Here is a 23,729-nt window from a genome sequence, read left to right as displayed (position 1 = left end):
AGAGTTTCCTATTTGTTCATCTCAGGATTGCATTGCTCCTTTTTGCTGATGATGTACAGTTGTTGGCTTAATCAGACTCTGACCTCCAGTGTGAACTATCTTGTCTTGCATCATACTATGAAGTGGTTGGGATGAGAGTCAGCTATTCTGACTGATTAACCCCTTCAGTCTGAGATTAACGGGCGAGTGCTAGTAATTATGAATATGAAGGGAGCTAAGCCTGAAGACAAAGATGATTAATAACCTGAAAAATTAATAATCTAATCTAATATTGTCTTTTCCTAAACAATTTTGTGTCCTATAGCTCTTTTATTTATCAACCTCAACGAGTAGTGTCTTCACATAGATTGTACACAGACAAGAGATGGCCACAGAGACAGCAAGAGGTGAGGAGAGGGAGGTCGAGCTGCTATGGGAGCCAGGAAGTAGATAAACAACTTTTTCTCTGGAAAACAAAATATGTTTTTTCAGTGGCAGCAAGGTTGGAAATAGGACAGTGGTGTAATGTGTCGCACCTAGACACCACCTTTTTAGGGGGTTGTACATAGAAAATAATAGTCACAACTGTTTGCTTTAGGAGGGATAAGATGTTGAGCTCAGACACGCAGGAGCATCTCGGAGTACAACCACAGCTCTTTCATGTTTTTTTAATTTTTTTTTTTTAAAAAGCCAACCGGCAGTTTGGGAATTTGGTCATGAAACCCCTACACACCTCATCATGGAGATAGTCAAGACTCTTCCACCTGGGAAAAGACCCGAGGCACAGCCAGAACATGCTGGAGGGATACACATGCTTTGGGATCCCTCAGGGGTAGCTGGCTTGGGAAAAGGAAGTCTGGAGTTCCTTGACATTGTGACTCTGACCTGGTTGGAAAAAAAAAAAAGGATGGATGGAAGAAGTTTTATATTTATCTCCATGACAGAAATTTGCCAAATCTGTAGTCGCAATTCCTTTTATATTTGAGAATAATCAGAGCAACCTTACCATGCTGGCTGCAGTCAGCACATCACTAAGTACAGTCAGGCATCAAATTATGCTTTAAATCATACTTAATCCTATTAAGTTACCTACCTGGTCCAGACCCAGAGAAGCAGACAACAATAAATATCTGTATGTAGGCATTTGTATGGTGTACATAATTGACCAGAAAATCATCATGGAAAAGAATCTCTATACCTACTGTTTATATTGATGAGCACATGGGGATTATTCATAGATATTGATGTGTAATCAGTATTTTTTCAAAGTAGATCTTAAGTTTGTTATGTGTATCTTCAGCACTGATCGTGTGTAGTGTGGTAGCATGGGGTTATCTGGGGTTAGACACAGCAGTGCAGGGATACCATAGAATCCTCTAAGCCTCCGCTGGGCAGCATGGATTTAAGTTACAATCCAGTGGCAACAGTGAGCTGTTAACTTGACAGATTCCTCTCGACTGCTACGGACTCCCTGTTTACCAGCAGCAACGATTGTTGTGAAACATTGACCCTTTTCTGTGAAAAATACAACGTGCCGATTCCACGCAATTTATCTCCCATTTCCCTGCCTCGCCTCCTCTGTGCATCTCTTCCCCCCAACCTCATCTTCTCAGCCCTGCATCGTGAGCAGTGAGGCCTGTGTGAGTAAAATACCTCTGGCCTATCCATCTCCCTCTTCTCTTTAACAACCACACCTGCCTTCTTTTCTCTCAACCAAGCTTCACAGACCCACCAGGGCTGCACTCTGAGCAATAATTGCACTAGCTAATGATGCATCAGGACTACATAATCCAGGTCCTCTGTGCCAGATAAATGTGGAAATGTCTCCCAACATGTTTCCATTATTGGGTCCAGCTGAGAGGGTGGGATAGAGTTTGGCACTTGATGCCTGTAGCATGACTTCTTTCTCTCTCCCTGTTTCTGTGTTGTGTAAACTCAGGCTGCAGGCTGATTGGAGAGTTCCTCGGCACAGTTGAGACAGCAAGGCATGTTAATGCTGTACATTGGTATCAGATGTGGTTTTCATTACAGCACCAAGCAGATGGTGCAGGGTCGGAGATGTAGCTACGCTACATGCTGATGTTTGAATACAATATTCACTGCTGAACAGGAGACCCAAGGCATTGGAATCCAAAACCCATCCATCAGCATTCATCCGTCATAAGCAATTATCATCAGCTACTGGTAATTGCATATGACAAGGCTGGCTTATAATAATGGATGTGCCGGTTCTGTTACAGTGCATGGATACTTGGGTTAGGCCTTGTACCCACAGGGTGGGAGCTGAAAGTTATGATTAGAATGGTAATCAGAATTGGAGGGCGTACAGTTTTAAGTTAATTTTCATGACATTTGCAAGATTCCTGGGCTGCACAACACATGTCATCTGCATACAAATAAGCACACACAGCTCACATCCTTCCTCTGGAAATCTGTATTGGCAATTCATGAATGTATGAGTAAAAAACAACAAATGACTGCAGAGTACTTTACACATGGTTCATGCGAAGCAGATGATGATGAGCTGTGCAGATCTCTTTTTAAGCCTGTGAAGATTCATTCATCCTGGTCACAAAGATTGAAAATAATTTTGCATGAGAGATGAAACATCTTCAAGATGCAAGTCCAGGTGCTTTTTGTATAGAAATTTAGAAAGCTCTTCTAAGCTCAAATTTAGTTCTGTTAAAAAGTTAATTTAATTTTCCAGTTGAGTGTTACTTTAAATATTTTAATTTGCTCAGCGGACTACCCTCAGGTTAGACCAATATGCAAATAAAAGCCATATGAGAGCTTACACTGTGCCACAGCTTGGGTTTTGTATTGGGTAGGAAGAAAAATAGGTGCTGTGGTGAGAGTGAGTGTAGTGTATTATGTTTCTTCCTAGCAGAACTGGTTTCTATCTGTTGATTGTTTCCCTCTATGAACAGTAACTCTGTTGCGCTGAACATCCACGATCTGCCATAAGGTCTAACATTTTTTTCAGAATTTTTATGGTCCTCTCTTTAAAGACTGAAACGTTGCTTTGATCCCAGAGAGCTAGGCAAAAACCAGTTCAATACTATACTTTTTATGAAAAACACACAATTAAACAATATACAATTTCTAAAATATGCCTTTTAAACCAGACGTACATTAAAGTAAAAGTACATATGATGTCTAGCCAGTGTGATTTCTGTTGTCCTTGTCTTGGAAGTATTAAACTGAGCAGTTACAAAGGGTGTGAGTAGAGCGATTTCAGTGGGTATAATTTGTGGAGTGATTCTCTTGGCCAGGGTATGTCTTGCACTGTCTCTTAGCAATTACAAAGCAATTATGGAGGTCATGTTGTCCTTGCAACATGTGTTATTATTTTGAGCAGTGTCAGCGGATGAATGTTTCCACACCAGTGCCACCAAGACAAGTAACTCTACATCGATTTTATTTGACATTTAAAAAAAATGTCTGATTCTGGATGCTGAAGGATGATACTGTTGGGATACGTTCGATTCAGCGGACGCACAGTCTACTGGAACAAATGATTTGTGTTACGTGTCACTTAACTGAAGTAATTCAACTGTCCCAAAAGATGCACTGCGGCAGAATGGCTGTGGTGTCAGACTGGGAAGGTTTCGACAAAGGTTAAGTCAGGGGATATTTTTTTTTTTTTCTTGTCAATATATCCCACTATAAGCCAAAACGAACAGTGAATTTAAGTTGGGTATTGTGTGTGTAAGCTTATTTCTCTGTGCCATAGATCTCCTTTATTGTACAGAAACTATTATAACATTTCAATGAACCCCACCATTGTAATGGGTGACATGTTCCTTTCTCATCATGACCATGAGCATTCTGGTTAATTTTGAGTCGATCTCAAATGCATTTCAATCGTAAATATTCCAAATGTGTATTGAAAGCAGCAGAAAATAGTCCTTAATAAATGAACTATTTACTCCCATTTGAGTAACGTTTGCTAAAAACCACAGTGCTCAGCTGTTTTGGGAAACTACTGTGGCTTTTTAAAAGTGAAACTATATATTTATGACAGTTTTTTTAAGATTTATATCCTAAATAGCAACAAATGGGCTCGAGGCTGACAGCCACAGAAAGGGTAGGGAAGTCAAAGTATCGAGAGCCAGACTAATGCATTGTTGTTTTGGACTTTATATGGGATTAGCTGACAACAAGAAAAATATAGAATCTCGCCACTCTTAGCCTTTTAGAGGATAGGTCTGCTGTAGCCCACAGTGCACTTGGAAAAAGTTTAGTGCCAGATGGAAAGTCACTTTATGCTGTATGAGGTTGACTGGCCTTTGATTAGCAGGTGGGTGGGTCATTCTGTTGGCCATACTGAATGCAAATGTCTCCCTATAACATGCAAATCTATTCAAAATAGAGAAGGATCCAGGAACTGATGCATAGAGGAGATCTGACTGAGCTACTGCAGAGGCTCACTGATGGATTCATGTCAGTTCCAGGCTTTTACCTGATGTATCATTCGATGACAGGCTTGGGTGAGACAGATTGCCAGAACAATTCGATGCCTTGCTCAGAGGCGCCATGATGGCATTTCTGAAGTAACAGAAAGCCACTCCCCTATTTAAAGTGTAGGCTAATAGTCAAATTTCCACTTGTTTGCATGACTGAGCTAGACAATGCATTGCACACTGCATTCGAAATCATAAAATGAATGTGTGAGAGCTCTCTTTTGCATCAAGCCTATGCTTTTAAAAGATGCAGGGGTGTGGACAAGTGCTGAGTTCATTTCAGATTGACACAGTCTGTTTCACGGCCCGTAATGCAGTCGCAACCTAAGGCCTTTGTTTAGAAAACTTAAAATAATTAATGAATTACAAACTCCTGTTCCCTTTTTGTTTTTACCTGTCTTGACATTTTACCAGTTTCAGTCTCCTTTTTTTCATGCTGTGTGGTCTGTGACCCCTCCAGCTGCAGGTGGAATTCATAAAACCACCTTTGCTCGATGTGAGAGCAGTGACCGAGACTCTTGTCTGTTACATTCAACCTTTTTACCCGCCTGCACTTTGTTTAACACCGCCTTTCACTCGTCTCTCTATCTTTCATCGTCTCTCCTCTATTCTCTGCCTCTGCCTTTCTCTAATGACTCGCTGTTGTTTCTCACCTTTATTCCTCCTTTATCCTTACCGCCACCCCCCCTTTTTTATTCACAATCATGCTGTCAGTCCTCATTAATTGTGTATGATAGCATTAAGTCTCTAAGCACTCAGATGGGTCACACCATTCGGAAGACAGATGAGCCGATATCAGTGTATGTGACAGTTGAGTGCCTTTCTGCCTGGACCAGTCCAGCTGCCCTCTGCCTTTTTTATTTCCCTTTTTCTACATCCTCCCTCCGTCAGAGGACAACTGTCCACTGCTCTTTCTCCTGAGCCATAGATAAGGAAGGAAGGCTTCACTAACGTGAGTTATCAACGTAGAATTATGTTGATAAGTTGTGGACGTAGATTTGTATCTATCAAGCCAAACCTCAATGCAAAATGGACTTTTCTATGATGAATAATCTCAATCGTCTCTCTAACATTTTGGTGACTGTGGCCCTACCACCAAGTTCAAAATGGCTAATAATTACAAGAGTGGTTTTATAAATGGCAGGATACTGCTCCATTAGACTGAGTCCAATCCTCAGAGCCAAGAGGCAAGACATGGTTGATTTTCATTGAAGTAGATTGGGTGAAGAAGCTCAGGTCTCCTAGGCACTGGCTAATTAGAGATGCGAAGACCTGAGTTTATTAACGGCAAGGCAAAGTGCGTGGACTGCGGCAACACATCAGGGACATCACTCACACATTAACATAGCTTTGCTTTTTTACCTCAGACAGCCAGTGTACTCCACATGGCCCTAATTGGATCCGCTCTCATGTATAGGCGAGACAGGGCCACGAGGCATCACCTACTCAGACCCCATCTTCAATTGAGTGGAGGGTTTAATTAATTATAACTTCATGTTGAAGAATACCATACCTGACAACAGTTTTTTTATAATGGATTCATCCATTACGCAAGCAAAAAATGCCAAATGTGCCAGTTCTGGATTCTAAAATTCGAGTATTTGCTTTCATAAAATGTATTGTAGTGTGATTTAGTACTAGGTTGTGCCACTAGGTAGTGCCTGTTACCGCTAAATGAGATGCAGGTAGACATAAAATTATAAGGAAAGAAGTCATGGCATTCTGTGCCCACTGTGGCTTCCGTGTTGATGAACACCAACCAACTACACCGACAAATCGACCAACAGAGCGACATTCCATCCACAGACCCATGTTCCTATCATGGCTGAAAATAGCTCCACCTTTTTCCTCTTGCTACCTTTTTCGTGGTACACTGTCTGTGTCCCTCACCCACCATTGTTCTTGTCTGACATGCAATCTCTCCCACTTTCAGGTTCCCCTTACTTCCAGTCACAACCTCTCTCTCTTCTGCCCTCGCTCAGGTATACCCAGGGTTAATGGTGACTGCCGGCCTCATCCACTACGTGCTCAACCTGCTCCACATTACTGTCCACATCCGTGATGTGTGTGTCTTTCTGGCACCGGTGTTCAGCGGTCTGACCGCCATCTCCACCTTCCTGCTGACAAGGGAGCTGTGGAACCAGGGTGCAGGTCTGCTGGCGGCCTGCTTCATTGCCATCGTCCCTGGCTATATCTCCCGCTCTGTCGCAGGCTCTTTCGACAATGAGGGCATCGCCATCTTCGCCCTACAGTTCACTTACTACCTCTGGGTACGTACACTTCTCACTTGATGGAAAGGTGCAATAAGGAAGAATCTTACTGTGCATGGAAATGTAATATAGGCAAATATAATTGCACTGTGAATGTAGACCCCTAATACCATGTTTTGTTGCCATTATATTGAAGTGACAGTTTAAACGTCTTTGTAATGAATCAGAATAACGATCATGGTCACTCAGGTTTTAAATCTGCTTTAGCTCAAAAAAAAAAAAAAAAAGTCAAACTATCAGCCTCAGTCAGGCATGCAGAGTCCTTTGTTACTTTACAGGGGACATGCTTCATGAAGCTAGAAAAGTAGTCCTGTTTTCAAATGTTACTGGGCCTTGGATGTTGAATTATTTATCCAGAGCTTTGAAAGGCACACCAACCATGTGGAGCCCAGGAAACGGCATGCTGCACTCTGAAAACTTCACAATAAGATGACCTTTAAGAATACACTACAGGGCAACTGACCTTGGTAAATTTGCAGCATCACTGTTTTCACCAAGTTCAGATTTATTTTGTTTGTTAGAATTTTTCTTTTCCTTCCCTGCTTAAAACATAATTTGTCCAGTTCAACCTTGTTCAACAAAGTCATTCACTTGAGGAGAAAAGGTTATTTTTGAATATTGCTTGGATGTTTGCAGGAACGACTTGTGCTAAGAATTTTTTGAAATGGTCTTGGTAGAAAGAAGCGGCTTTTCAAGCTGAAAGATGTCTGAAACAGACTTTTCACTTTACCTCAGTCTGTCCACTCTTCTGTTGCATCAGCAGCTGCCTTACAGCCCTGCAGCTACCATACTATGAGTACATGGTGTCTGTGTGTGTGTGTGTGTGTGTGTGTGAGAGAAAAAAAAATAGAAGAACTCTGCTTTACAAACAATTTTGTCAGCATTCCTTTCTTCCTTGTTCTTGAATTTGACCTTGACAAATGTTGAGGATTTTTTTCATTGTGTATTGAGCTGTATCCCCTCAGTGATACATGCTTTATTTTTTACTTCAATACTGAGAATAAAATGGAAGTAATCAGCTCTTTCTCGTAAACCAGGTTTCTCGAGACATTAACGAGATGGGTTGAGATTGTAAAGTCTGTTTCTTATGTAACATCAACAGATTAAGATCACTTCACTACATATACTGTGTATTAAAAATTTCACTGCAGAAAAGATGTAGCTGCTTTATCAAAAGTAGAATTGAATGTAAAGGCAGCAATAGATGTTTAGAGTTCGCTCTATGCTGACAATACTTTCAGCACACCAAGTACTCTACACTTGAAAGTCGTGAATTTCTAGCATTTGTGCTCTGTTATGAAAAGCACACTGTAATAATGAATAGATGTGGCCAATACATGTGAATATAACAGTCAAGGCTCTGCTGCTGAGGCTATAGAGAATTGCTGGAGGAAAACTGCAGATACTTTAAATGCATAAATATTACTGCCTGTCATTAGAACCCAGCGGGCATACTTCTTATTTATACAGTATCATGTCATCTTATTGAGTCTGTAAAGTGACTTTCTATTAACAAAATTGCCTCCTGTTCCTGTAGACTGCAGTGATAGAAGATAACAGTAACAGGTTACAGTGAAGCAATTACACTCATCATCGCTATGAATGAATTTCACACCTGCAGTTAACCTGTGCCAGAAAAGGTGTCAAATGAATATGGCAGCTATTTTCAAGGGAGTCCAGATTTAATATTGTGGGATTTTATCAGTGTAAAAGAGATCCAACAAAAGACGAAATTGATTGGAAGGAAATTATTTTCAAGTAGCGTCTTGCGCAGGGCTTATTTATCATCATGAACCTACACAAGCCGCCCCCATCTGCAAAGCCTTCTCCCGAACATACATACAACAGTGAGAGAATGCCTTTCCAACTTGAAATTATTTATCCTTATTGCTTGGCTGTAAATGTAAGCATGATTTTGACAGTTTTTATGCTGCATAGTTAACGCTGCCATTAGCCTTTATCTCTAGCTTTAAGCATATATTACTCAAACCGTTAGAGCAGAAATGACAGAAGCGATTCAAGTACCAATCACATGGCGCTTTCATTGGTTTACTCCTTGCTAAAGCTTCTCTGTGCCTCTGCATTGCACCTGCTGTTCAGTTTACTTTGGCAGAAGACATCGCATTTTGTTTGTTTTTTTTGTAGCTTGAAAGCTTTGGTATTATCTAGAAAAGATCACTACATGATAGGATGCCGCAGTGCAACCAGAGGAGACTCATGCAAATAAGCCACATGTCTACTATTGACCAACTGTAGCTGTGTATTGTAGGGAGATGTATCATTCGATACTGGTTGACATCAAGCGTACAAGAGCTGCGTAAATAATGCAGACAAATAAAAAAAAGTTTCATTTAAACTAGCTTGATTATTTTGTCATTATACCCACGGTGTTCAAACGTGACCGCCTGCAGCTGTTACAAAACACCCTCACTGCTCAAAACAGTGCAAGATCCACAGGAGTCCTACATTTATGCAGATCTGTATTTGGAGGCCATACAACGGTGCACATCAGCATTCAGGATAAATGTTCCGTCTTAGCTGATAGTTTGGTGAGTCAATTACAGCACTGCACACAGTTGCAGATTCAGGCTACTGTTAAGCCTAAACTATCCACACAACAAATGCAATGACATGTTTTCCTGATCATCACAGGCATTTAATGAGTGGACATGGAAATCAGGGTTATCACTTGATGTTGTTCATATCGCCTGTACTTGCATAAAGATGTCTCTGTTAGAAGAGACTTTAAGTGAAACATACAGTTGTTGTGAATGCTGCTTAATCTGCATATGGTAGTTGCAAAAATAAGTGTTGGAACTCAAGTTGGAAGTGTGAGGCAGCATGAATATTTTATATTTCACTTTTTATCTGCAGTTTTTTCACCCCCTCATGTCTCTTTGTTTTCCATTTCCAATTTAAATTTGCAGTTTATAGTTTCTATTTACATATATTGTTTAACTGTGTCGTTTGAATTCTCAATGGAAAAGTCCCACTCAGACACAGATGTCCTCCTTATGGTTTATCTGCTGAATGGCAGTGGAGCTCTATGTTAGATAGGTTGGTGAGCAGGAAAACTGGTACTCGAACTGATCATCCTAGGGCGGTTCACTAAGTGAACAGAGATGAGCTTTGATTATGCATGCCACAGGCAGTCGGTGAGTGGTAATAGTAGCTATAAGGCTATTTGTCCAATTTCTATTTTACCTTCAAGGCGTTGATCTCCGTCTATGCTCGAGTGTAAAGACACGTTACATGTTAGTGGAGGCTTTCATCCAGGTAGAAGTAGTGATGCAGTATTTCGTCATGCCATGCCTCACTGCTGTTTGTCACAGCGTAACAAGCTTGGCAGTACAGTTGCTGCCGGGTTGGATGGGGTCTTTTATCCATCCAAGGATTCAGCCATCCCAGTTTATGTCACTTTGTCAAATCGTGCATGGATGCACCTCTACATGTGGTTTCAAGGTAGTATGACTCACCAGGCTCAAGTATGCTCGCAGACAGCTCTGTGGCCCTTTGGTGAACTCACTCACTGTCACTGATCTGGCAATGACCTGCAGTTTAGTGTCCAGGTGGCTGGCTGAGCACGCCTGTTGTGTCTACAGTTTAAGTCCCGATACAACACAACTGGCTCAGTGTCTGTGTACTGGCACAGCAGAGTGAAACCAAACAGTTGATAGTGTCACCCACTGGGAGAATTTACATTCTCAAACATACTGTGCATATTTGGGAGATAAAACATATTTGGCAACTCTATGCACACAAACATACAATCTTTCATATGCAGGGATATACAAACGCAAAACAAACAGAACCTGAATTGTACTATATGTCACTGTTTGTCCACAGATTCCTTATCATAAAATACATTTCACGGACATGGTGTTCATCCTCAACACATTTAATCTTGAAGGTCAGGAAAGAGCACATAGTGAAAATTTGATTAAAACAGAGGGAAATGCAAGAAGTGTCATCATACAATCCTTGAAGTCCAGGAATGATGCAAGGACGAAAATCGGACGTCAGCATTATACTGTATTAGCATGCAGGTTGCACTAATATCAGCCATGATGGAAAAAATGTTTTGCAGTTGCAAGCCTTCTAAGCTGTTACTGGTGTTCAGGTGATTTGCCAAACTCGTTGTAGGTTTGTGATATATTTGTTTCCTTTGGCATTACATTGAGATGTCAATTGTCTAAGAATAACTAGTAATGATTATTGACCCATTACGAATGATATTACATTACTATATTTTATTTCATGAGCTATTTGGGAATTTTGTGGTAATGCCTATATAATAATATTAGAAAAACGCAGCATTTGAATACTGATTTGGATGTTCATCGCCATGGCAACGGTAGAGGCTTTGAGCAAATAGTGTCAGGACTTTAAGAATTGATATTGGATTATTCGAATAAAAAAAGCTTTCAATAAGAAAATCTATTTATTTACAAATTTATTTTTGTCCTAATCCAGCCTTAGTTGCAACTTGATCAGAAGGTAAAAGGTTTAAATAATAAAACACAACATTAAATGTGACATTTATCACTAAAATGTCCACACTAGCTGCCCTCGACAGGAACAGACTCGGTCCATCCTGGCCAGATTTGCCATGGTGCCCAAATCATATCAATAATAGGCCTAATAATTGTTATATTTATTAGCCTTTTTAGGTATTCATGTGAGGTTTCTTTATTAAATAGGTTTTCTATTTTTCACAGAAAGTGCTGCAGAACCTCTAAAAGGACATTAGGCACTTTTAAATGTTAACGAGAGCCTTCATCCTTAACTTTACAGCCTGAACCTCCTCCAATGAATTTTTTCCTACAATTTTTTCCTATAATTATTTGTCTCTCACCAGGAAATGTGTGTTAGGGTGTGTTAGGAATGTGTTTGTCTCTGCGTTAACGACTTCTTGTCATCTTATGGGTATGGACAATACATCTCCAGGTGAGGCAGGTGTTCCTTGCGGTAGCCATCACCGCCTCTTAAGGTGATGTGTCATCAGCAGAGCAGTGCCATTGGGAAAGAAAAAAAAAATCCCCCCTCCACTCACCAACCACCTCTCACGTCCTCCGTTCTATTTGGCAAGGGCCCTGAAAAACAATCATCCTGGCCATGCACCACTGCTTCCCATTATCAGTCCCATTTACCCACATTTGTCTTTGTGTTTTCCTTTCCTCCTCTCTGTCTTTCTACCATCTCATCTCTCTTTAATTGTCTTTGTCTTCTTTTGTCCCTGCCATTGTTTTGCTCTTGCTGTGTATTGCTTTCTACCCCTTCTTTCTCCTCTTCTTCCGTCTTGTTCATCCCGTGTTGGTGTCTCTTCCTGTATCTCGTTATTGCTCATTCATTTCTTCCACTCTCTTCCTCGTCTCTTTATACCCGTCCTCTCCTCTACATGGCAAAAACACACAGAGCCGTTCTCTCAAGTCTCAGCCCAATCTTCATTATCCGAGTCTTTCATTTTATCCGCTAATAACCCATTCAACTCCAGTCGCTTAATCTGTGTTTACCCCCCCCCCCCCCCCCAACACACACACACACTTGCACACCCTCCCATAATCTATAATTGAATCCTCTCAAACCCAGGAGAGCTGCTCTTTTTAACACCATAGCTCTTAGTAACATGAATACACACACACACACACACACACACACACACACACACACACACACACACACAGAGTTGCACTGCCTCCCTCCTTTTGCTCTAACCCCATGCACCATGCCTACATTGTTGTAACAGTAATTCCACTCTTTCTCCCAGCTCACATTTAATTAGCTGGACTGGTATCACACTGTGACTTGTGTGTCTTCACAAAAGGAGTGGCGGCTGGGAGCATAGTTGGAAGAGGAGGTTGAGGCACCAGTTGAACATGGCTCGTACATGCACTGAATGGACAACACAAGGCTGTATGTTATCTTTGCCCCAGCTTCAATCTGAATATTGTCTGAGGAGAACAAAGCAGTTCGGACCTTAACTGTTGTTCTCCACTTGTCATCACGCTTATTTTCACTCATGGGGAAAGTGTTTTGGTTACTGTGCTTTTTGCAGTGTCGACTCTGTTGCCAGGTTACACCTACCTAAAACTAATTCGGTCTAATACAACAGCCTAGCAATAAATCCTACAATTATGGCGGTCATAATGTTCAGTTTTACATGCCTCAGCGTCGGCAAAAGCTAACACATCATGTTTTCAGGTTGTCTGTCCGTCCATCCATCTCATTCTCGTGAACGCGATATCTCTGACGCCTTTAGGAAAACCCTTCAAACTTGGCACAAATGTACACTTAAACTCATGGCTGAGCTGATTAGATTTTGGTGACCTTGAAAGTTCAAGGTCACCTTGAAAGTTCAAGGTCACTGTGACCCAATATGTGAATGTGATATGTAAATCAACACCTCTCTAAAACAGCTTCAACAAAATCTGAACATTATAACCTTCACAAAGGAGGACTTATTGCAGAACTGTTGTAGTGTAGGTCAGATACGAAAAGAGTGATTTGGAAAGTAATATTGTGTATTTTCAATCCTTATGGTAACAATTGTTTTTAGCCTCTGGCAAACTACACAAACTGATTCTGTAATAGACAATAATATGTGTCCGTACAACCATGTCTATTATCACCAACGTGTAATTTAATTATTAAAACAGGCAGTTGTACGGTACAGTATGTCTTCTGAATGTTGCTCACACTATGATTTCACAGAAAGAAAGGGACTGAAACTATTAAATACATTTAGCTAGTGCACTAATTCGCCTTTACCAACGTCAGACCAGCAAAGACAGAATCACTTTTAACGTGACACGACAGGAGCCCATTTGATTAGCTTTTTTGGTTCTAGGTGTCGTAAAGTCAACTCCTGCTTTTGACTGACGTCTCTCCAGACTGGACTTAAACTAACAGACCAGCGAGTTCATCAAATAACAGTGGGTAAATACTGGCTGTAATCATTACTGCAGTGTGGGGTGAAAAATCATACATATGTGCCCTGGATGGGATTAAACTCAATGACCAGCACATGTAATATTAAAATCATCCCGTCTGTCCCAGAGAAATAAATCTCATCTGAATGGGGCTTTAGTCCTCTTACCCCAACCCCAACAGAGCAACAAAGCCCTAAAACGTCTCGTCCTTCTTCCATAAACAGAAGTTCCACCTTCTTATAGGACAGAATGATAATCAGGTCATCACACGACCTACTTACTGCAGCCTACCTCAACACACAGGGAAAGCTCTGCTTGAGGACAGTTTATTTTTGTGTCAAGCCATATCTGCATGCATCTACAGTATGAAGCTGTGATGTCGTGCATGTGTCTATCTGTGCAGCTGATTGATTGTTGGTTGATCCAGGGTCTGTCTGCTTGGTATTCAGGTTTGGCGAGACCACCTTGGTCCACCAATCATTGATTGCCCCTCATCAGCAGATCTCTTATATAAACAAGTATATTTTGGTGGTAAAAGGTTACAGGTCAAGGTCACTGTGACCAATTAAAACACATTTTTGGCTATGACTCAAAATTTTACACAATAATTAACTGGACTAGATGATGGAGGCATATAACCGTAAGGTGGTAATTATAGTTATTATCTGAGTGTGTTTTTAAATGTTAATGTGTGCACTTGCATTCTTTATCAGCCGGTGGCGGGGAAGGAGAACTTGTTTACAAGATTTTGCCGGTGGTCTACTCTAAACTGGTCTCCTCTCATCCTCTCTCTCACCACAGCTAGCTGCTACGTATCTACTATGATCGTTTAACTGTGATCATTAAATTACTTCTCAATTTACAAGTCTGCAAGTTGGTTTTGCACATTTTCTTTTTAAATTACAGTTTCAAAACCCACGTCTTAACTTACTCTTAAATCCAATGAATCCCAGTGTAAACAAAACTTTTACTGGGACTATCATGTTTCAATAGCAGGGGGGGGACCATAAAACAAATAGTTAACCTTTAGTGGAGAAGACGGCCTGCGCTCTGCCCAGATTTTAGGTGGTGCTTTAGTTTCTAGTGTCCCTGAAGCACAAACTGAGGGTCCACATGTCTTCTTTGATGTTGCAGAACACATGGCCGACATACTAGTGTGACTTCTGTATCATTGTCTGCTCTCTCTTTCTCTCTCTTAGGTGAAATCAGTGAAGACAGGCTCAGTATTCTGGACTATTGGCTGCTGTCTCTCCTATTTCTACATGGTAAGAAAAGTTCACACTCAACCATACTGGAAACACACTGGCTACTTACTGATTGGACTTGATATCATCCCTTTTTTAATCAATGGGAATTGTAATATTAAATCCCCTCTGCCATCTTTCAGGCAAATTTGAAATATTTTGTGATTTTATATATTTATTCGTTCATATTTAACCTAGTTAAATAATCATGTTTAAATTCTTTTAAAATGTGTACTGTGCTTTTACACACCTCACAATGTATTTGATGTGAATGTCTGATGTTTATGTTTTGGGTTTCTGTTCCACTGATGCACAACCAGTTGCTCTTCGGGACAAATTATGTGATTCACTCATTCACCAATTGAGATCTACTGAGTAGCATTTGATTTGTCTATCGAATGAAAAAAAATCTGCGTCTATTTTGATAATCAATTAACTGTTGGAAGTCATTTTTCAAGTGCAAATGTTAAACATTACCCAGTTTATCATTTGTGAGAATATTCTGATATGTTATATTTTATATCACTGTAAATTAAATATCTTTTATGTTTGGGGCTGTTGGTCAAAACAAAACAAAACATTTGAGGATGTCATCTTTTCAGACTAAACAATTCATTGAGAAAATAAGAAACAGGTGAATTGATAATGAATACCATGGTTTGATGAAGCCCTGGGATGATATAGTTTTGATCAATTCTGTGTCTGATTCAGACTATTGATTGTGGCTGTTGACAAATCCTTTTACCATTTCTTGTTTTATTTATTTGATATCATGCATGGTTGCCATAAACAATCACTCTTCACAGGCAACAAGGCATTCTGTGATTCTTCTTAGTTAAAATGCAAAACGAATAAACACAGGAGTTCAAAACTTTGCCCATGGGTGTAAAGTGGAATTGAAATGCATGTTTCTCAACAAATCTCACTTTGTGTCTGTGGTGCTAGTTCTAATTCATAACTAAACCCTGCCGGTGGAGTGACTGTCATCAGTCTAGTGTGGACATGCCAATGCATGGAGCAGTGTAGGCAGTGGTTTCTGCATTATTTATGAATCCAGGCACAAGCTCATCGGGGGGTTGATGAGATAAAAAGGCGATCCAGGCACACTGCCTCAGCGACAGATTGTTTGCATGTGTGTGTGAGAGAGCGGGAGTGCCCATGAAAAGCTCCAGCTCCTTGCCCATTCCAGGCTAAATCTCTGTGGCCAGCACTGAGATAGATGTCAAATGAAACAGATTACTGAAATCCAGCTTCATCGATCACACTGGGCCACAGCATCCGAGGGAGGCAGAGAGGATTGCAGAGACAGGAGCAGGGGAGAGAGGAACTATGGAAAGATGAATAGAATAGGAGACAAAACACAGATTGGAGACAAAGGAATGGAGAGAGAGCTGTGGACAGATAAGGGGAGAGAAGGATAGAGGGGACAGAGATGGGGAGAAATACAGAATGATAAGACAGAAGTGTGACTTCCCCTCTGTCCTAGTCGGAAGCAATGGGACCATGAATCTTCATTCTTCCCTCTCATCATCACTACTTTCTCTGCTTCGCACCCTCTCTCTCCCTCTCCTCAATGATGTTCCTCTGTACTTTTTCTGCCGCCCACCCACTGTTGCAGATGAGTCCTCTAGCAGGGGAGTAACAAACTAGGCTTGTGTGTCACCATCAACACCACCACCTCTCCAATCCCGCTGTCTCCCTTCGGTCCTGCACACAAAGTGCCGCATAAACTTGTTGACCCACCCGACTGTTTTTTTTTTTTTTTTTTTACCACCCCATCACCTTATGCTGTCAATTTAAGCAGGATATAGCCAAGGCTCCATTTCCCCATGAGGCTTAATCAAGTGTGACACTCATAAGGCAGATATAGAGACAGAGAGGGAGAGACCCCCGCCTGGATATTGGCATAATCAAAGGAGAGAGGACAGAGAAGGACGAGATTAAGAAGAGGATCAGAGCAGTAGGACCCAGTGATGGACAGGAGCCACTGGAACCAGTTGGGGAGCTGTGCAATATCCTCCTTTCATCCCTCCAGGGGTGAGCATAAAGAGGGTGAGGGTGGAAGGGACGGAAAAAAAAAAAACACAGGACAGAGCAAAAGCAGATGCATGGATCAACTGCACTGTGCTCATCATTCCCAAAGCTTTGGCTGACTCTTCCCTCTAAACCCTCATAGTCCCCGCTAGCACAGAAACCTGTGCCAGATTAAATGTTCTGGACACAAGACTCCTCGGGTGATTGTTTTAAAGATGTCACCTTGTTTGATTTATTAGTCATGCTAATGGAATGGCCTATTAGTCAGTCCAACCGTTTGATCCAGACTGAATTATCTCAACAACTATTGGATGGTTTGCTAGGAAACTAGTAACGCTAGCAGCGGGTAGGGGTTTTTGCTTATCCTGCTAAGTAACTCTCTAGCTATGAGGCTGACATTTGTGTTTTTTTTGTGTCATGTCATCAATTATTGGATGGATTATGATAAATGTTGGTACAGATATTCATGACCCCCCACCCCCACCCCCCATCAATTGTAATAAAATCCCTTAATCTTTCATGTAGCGCTGTCATCAGATTAATATTTCAGTTTGCCCAATATTTGAGTTTATGATCAAATACCTGCAAAGCTAATGTCATCCTCAGCCTCAGTTGTACTGAGTGCTTATTGATGGATATTAGCATGCCAATGCAGTAAACTATAATTGGGACATGGGGAACATAATGACTGCTAAATATCAGCATGTTGACGTTGTCATTATGAGCATGTTAGAATGCTGACATTAGCATTTAGCTCAAAGCAATCCCTCACAGAGCTATTAACATGGCTTTGGACTCATAGGCTTGTTTCATTATAAGTAAGTGATAACATTCCAGCTCATAACTAGAGAAGGATATTAATGTGGTAAGAGTAAAAAGCCAGCAGGAATCTGGCCTTTGCACAAGGTCTATCCCTGGAGCGATCAGCATCTGACTCATATGCAGGCATACACACTAATAAATGTACTGGCCTGCTACCCAGTGTGATCTAGATTCAGAAAAAGTGTGTGTGTTGTAGCCACAACCCTTCTGTTGACCCTTGATCATTAAGTCATCTTCAAGTCTTTTTAATGAACCAGAAAGTCACTGTTGGTATTAGAGAGGATGCATTTAATGAAGAAGCACACACATAAACGGAACATTCATTTTCACTTTCACTTGTGCAAACACATTAACATGTGCACGCACACATGCACACTAAACCCCTTCTCCCCGCTGCATGCTGTGTTCTCTATATACTTTTGAGAGTGGCCCCGTGGTCATCAGATAAGCCCAGTATGAAATGCAGAGAGCGATAACAGCTCTGACTTTGCTCCGAACAGAGAGAGCTGGCTGTTAGAACCATAATTCAATAGAACTTGTTCGTACACACACACACACACACACACACACACACACACACACACACACATACTTACATTTACACACTCACACAGCTTTGGTTTTTGTCATGGGCATTCATCTTTGCATGGTCCTCTAATGTGACCAGATGGCCAGTTTCTCCCAATGTTTTTTCCTCCAGCTGATTGTGCGCTCTGCTGGCGTGACCATTTATTCTGGAGAATGGAGAGGTAAATCTGCAATTAGGGTGCATTGTAGAGTTTGCTGCTGCCATCTTAACATCATATCGAAATTATTGTATTTACCAGATCTGACTTGTGAATACTGTTCAGGCCAATATCTAAATGGTAATTATGACCGGGAATCTTATCTGTAGCTTTGCTAGTGGCATGGCCCTGGGGGAGGAAATGTTTGTACTTTGGTCCAGACTGGAATATTTCTATTAGATGGATTACAATGAAATTTTGCACAGACAGTCATGGTCCCCAGAGGACAAAGCCTAAAGACTGATTCCCTGACTTTATCTCCAGCAGCACCACCAACTCATTGCAAAACTGTATATTATACAATAGTAACTCAACAGTAGTTAGTGGTAATCTCCATTTTGAGTCGTTCGGCTGCCCTCACACTATAATGCATATAGTGACCATTTTCAGTTAGTGTTTTTCATCCTCCTGACATGGCATTGAGTCTCACTGGCTTTTACCCAGCTAAGTATCCAAATGCGAAAAAACAAGCCTTAAAAATAATGTTGTGTTACTTTGACTCTCTGAGTCAATAACGAACCTCAGTGATATCAGGGAGTCTAACTAAGAGGGATCGATATTTTCAACAGGCTTGTTCATTAGTTTTACCTTGAGGAAAAACTGGTGTGTTTGGCATACTTTTATAATTAACAATTTCTCAAGCACTCCTCCATACTTCCTTTTACTCCTGTTGTCCATTCTCTGTTTTCATAACTATATCATGCATGCTTACAAGACACAGATATTAGCATACAGTACGTTATATTTAGTCAAGCTGTGCAGCCGGTAACCTCCGTCACTGTGTTTCAAGTGTTTTGTTTTCAATTAGTTCCCAGGCAGTGAGCTACACAGACTCGATCAGCCGCCCCTGTGTCTTAAATTGAAGTCATCTCTGGTATTCATGCGAGTTACGGTTCACATGCTACTAATTGACTGTCACCATCTGCGAGAACAGATGCAAGCGACTGCCAAAAGATAATTGCACCTAACCATTCAGCAAGGAACTTATTTAGGGGGTTTCTTTCACACTCTGCCTTAATGTAGCATATTAATGTTTTCATCAATTAGACATGATGTTCTTGTTTTTCCTGTGATTGCATAAGTGTAATGAATGCTCTTTTCATCGTACTCAGGAGGTGCGATTTCTGACGAGCTGTGGCAAATAAAGTATTACTCTCTAAAATTACTCTAAAGTAGTAATCTCTAGGACTTTATATCTCTCTTTTCTCTTTTGCTCTGTCTTGCTCTCTTTCTGAACACTCTTGCTTTCTCTCTATTCGTTTACTCTTTCTCCATGCTCTTGTGACTTTCATTCTAGTGCTCTCACTGTTTCCATTTGCCCTTTGCTGTAGTGAAGTACAGACTATTGAAAATTTGTTGGTGATGTTTTTGTGGAGTAGTTTTATAGCCCCCACATCCACTGCTATGATACTCAGTGGACCTCAAAAGCAGTTGAAGAATAATTTTAGTGGAGCTTTTAAAGTTATTGGTTCAGCTCACATTTTACATCTAACATGCAAAGTATGATTGCCTATTTTTTTATAGATTCTATATACGTCACTGTTTTTATAGCTGTGTGCTTGTGTCTAATAGTCAGGAGGCAGTAAGATGTCTTTACTTCCCTTCTTGAGTGATTTTTGTCAACATGTTGAAGGGGATTTTGTGCAGAGTTGCATGCATGTAAGAAGGGCATTTTGGGTGTATGGATCGATTTCCTTTTTACAGTTAAAATTGTGTTTGCAAATCAAGGTCATACGATAGTCACATATTACACATTTAGTTTTTACTTTTGTTTATCTGCTGTATATTAGTGTTGCAGTGGTAAGTCACCTAGTCAACCAGCCAATTGACAGAAAATGAATTACCTATATTGATAATTGATTAATTGCCTCAAATTTGAAGTAAAAAAACTTTAAACATTTGATGGTTGAACCTTCTCAAATCTGAGGATTCGCAGCTTTTGCACTGTTGGTCAGACAAGACAAGACTTTTAGAAATATGACCTTGGGCTCTGAGAAACTGTAATGGGCATTTTTTCGCTGTCTTTTGGCATTTCATAGGCTGATCAATTGACCGATAGGGAGAGTAATTGGCAGGCTATTCAGCAATGAAAATAATTGTTAGCTGCAGCCATAGTAGTATGTGTGAATTCTGTTTTTGTTGCATTAAACACATTCAGTATTGCCAGAGGTGGCAAGCTGCATACAGTACTGAGTTCACAAGCTACAGTAACCTGTGATTACACACAAATGCACCGTGGCAGCAGAGTTTTCTCATTTTTAGTTTCCATACAAACCAATCAAAGCTAAAACGAACAACGCACAACAACAACTTTGACATAGTGACATAGTGCTCCTTTATGAGCCGAGAACATTGGTCTACCTGTACTTAAACATTCAGTCGGTGCACTATTGTTTGCCTTGCTTTTTCTTGCTGTTTTATTACAGAAGACTTGTTTCCTGTTTTTTTATATGATATACTTTATTTCCTCACAAGTTTCCATCAGTAGCTGTGGCTCACTGGGTGTGATGTGCGTCCTCTCCATTTTTGCGTCAGGAAATCTGTGATCAACCTCGTGGTCTGTTAAAGAAAGCTGTGAACGCGCATTTATCCAAGTTAATTACACTTGGCTTCACCTAGTTGCACCTCCTCATCCTGGTTTGACCAGTGTGAAACGTATAAAGCCAGGATGCATTGACGAGACTCGGTCAAGCCTTGCTTTTTCTGTAATCCTGGATTTCTGATTGCTGCTTTTGTAAAATAGCCCCCCAGTGTCTTCCAACTGGACTGGGTTTCGATAAGCTCCCTTCACCAGGGAAAATCACACATTTGCTGCAAAGCTAATGTGAAGAATTTTACCAGGACAACAACCCCCGCTCGGCAGGGTTAGCTCATTTGATACAGAACAACAAATTGAAGAATCATTGATCATATATGACCTTTCAGTTCTTTGTAAATGAAGAATAATGTCCATTTGTACGTATGTGTTTGTGTGTGTTCTAGGTGTCGGCGTGGGGTGGCTATGTGTTCATAATCAACCTGATTCCTCTGCATGTGTTTGTGCTGCTGCTGATGCAACGCTACAGCAGAAGAGTCTACATCGGTAAGATACACACACACACACACACACACACACACACACACACACACACACACACACACAAAGGCACAAGCAATTAAACCAGTCAATTTTTAGTGTGTGACGTGATGTTTAAAACTCCCCCACAAACAGTAGCTGACATGGAAAGTGTTTTCAGATCTGTTCCCATTAGAATAGAAATGTTTGCAGTAAACAGAGAAAACGCCAGTCCTCCTCATGTGACTCCCAACACTGTTGCCCAAGTATTTGACCCTGAAACAAGCTCAAATGCCCAGTCACGCCTGTGCTCATCTCTCACCTCCATAAGCATTCCATCATCAGCAGTGCAGACATCCGCACACCCACACACCACTTAACAGTAAACGCAGCCACCTGTTACCTTATCCTCGTTTTTATCCTCAGAGCGCTGGTGAAGAGGATAGGCTTGTTACTCCACAGAGCACCCCAGCTTCAGAGAGCACGTGGCAGCTCCGGCGCATTACCCGTTGGCTCAGAAAACTCGCGCTCAATCCTTCAGACTCTCCACCATCCACACACATCCGTCGTCAGCTTAGCCCTGAGCTCACGACAGGCACTCCTGTTGTGGTCAAGATAAATGATGCCGTGTCAAGTATCATTTACATATGATTATATGTTGTATTCAGTGTAACTGCAAAGCAGAGTCTTTGAGAGCTTTGAAAATGAATTATGGCCTCTTCACAGTGAGAAGGCTTTTACCTACCTCTGCTCTATCTCCAAACGGTTCTTCAACAATGACCACTAGGCGATACAGAGCTGTTAGACGAAGTGGAAAATTTCCTTCCGCCTTCGCTGTTCCTCAAGGATATCTGCAGCCTGAACGTCATCCAGCAACCTCTTGCACCTTTGGGTAGCAAACGAGAGATGGAGAAATATATTTGTAGACATATTCTGTTGACAGAAAAGACATTACATCTTCAAGCACTTCCTATACTTGTCACCTTCCCTCCTCTCTTCACCTTCCAGCTCTTCTTTTCAGAGCCAGGTGTCTCTCAGTCACAACGCAGGAACATACAGAGAAAAAAGAAAATCCTAGTTTAATAAAAATGCCTCGCAGTCTATGTTCCCTCACAATTCTTCTTTTTCTGTCTTGAGTCAATAGCAGATGTGTGAGAAAGAGATTGCTGAGGGCGGTCACAACTACTTCAAAAACGAAGCGCACTCTTCAGGAAGAGTATGAAATCTTAATTAAGCTGGTGCGTCTGCGAATCGGTTCCCCCAGCTACAAAGGTGGGAGTTGCACTGTTCTCAGCACCGTCGTCTCACTCCAGGCCTCCCCGCCACACTGCGCCGAGCCAGCTCCCATTTTCTCAGTAAATGACATTGGATTAGGTATTTTGTATTTACTCCCTCTGAGGTGCAACAGTGAAAATCAATAGACTTTAAATACCACTTTTGCGGTTGATTTCCCATAGAGAGACCAAAACCTGAGTGGTGGAAAGGAACAGAGGGTTTTCAGTAGAGCAATAGTTTATTTTGATTGTTTGATTTTTTATCTGGTTTGGTGTGTCTCTTGTCTCTTCACAGCATACAGCACTTTCTACATTGTGGGTCTCGTACTGTCAATGCAGATCCCTTTCGTCGGCTTCCAGCCAATCAGGACCAGTGAGCACATGGCTGCTGCCGGTAAGTCCCACCCTCCTCTATCTCCTGGAGTGTCTGAGTCTTTCAGCTTATTGTTTTTTGTTTTGGTTTATTCTCACCGCGCTCATCAATGTTTTCTCACTGTGCGTTAGCTGCCGTGCACCAACTGGCAGACAAAGTAAGCAACTGGTTGGTGAACAATCCTGTATTTAGCAGCTAAATTGCCAAATACTTTCCTCAAGAGTAAGAGCGTGAACATTGAACTTGCATTCTTCAAGTGACCAGAAACACGACTCCAAATGAATGCTAATGTCTTATGTACTCAATGTCTAGACAGGCCGCTGTTTGCTAACACATCAAATCATCTTAGTTAGGTGATAATATGTCAGTGTTGTGTTCACAGCGTGTTAAACTACACACAACTGGCCAGAAAAACTAAAACACAGACTTATCATGAATTCCTTCAATTACAGTTAAATTGTTTGTATGAAAAATCCTATTTGAAGTTACATGAAGTAACTG

General features: G+C 41.1%; 1 protein-coding gene across 2 annotated transcripts in view; it reads left to right on the top strand.

Annotated features, from left to right (window-relative positions):
• The window catches only part of LOC130183776 (dolichyl-diphosphooligosaccharide--protein glycosyltransferase subunit STT3B), a 79,338-nt gene that overhangs the window by 34,250 nt on the left and 21,359 nt on the right, over positions 1–23,729 (top strand). For both annotated transcript variants that reach the window (XM_056399460.1, XM_056399459.1), the window contains exons 3-6: positions 6,425–6,712; positions 14,841–14,906; positions 21,509–21,608; positions 23,151–23,249. In XM_056399460.1, coding sequence (XP_056255435.1) covers positions 6,425–6,712; positions 14,841–14,906; positions 21,509–21,608; positions 23,151–23,249 — 553 coding nt within the window. The remainder of the gene's footprint in view (positions 1–6,424; positions 6,713–14,840; positions 14,907–21,508; positions 21,609–23,150; positions 23,250–23,729) is intronic.

Source organism: Seriola aureovittata, chromosome 16 (genome assembly GCF_021018895.1).
Source record: "Seriola aureovittata isolate HTS-2021-v1 ecotype China chromosome 16, ASM2101889v1, whole genome shotgun sequence".
Classification (NCBI taxonomy): Eukaryota; Metazoa; Chordata; class Actinopteri; order Carangiformes; family Carangidae; genus Seriola; species Seriola aureovittata.
Note: the sequence above shows the minus strand (reverse complement) of the source record. Positions and strands in the feature narration are given on the sequence as shown.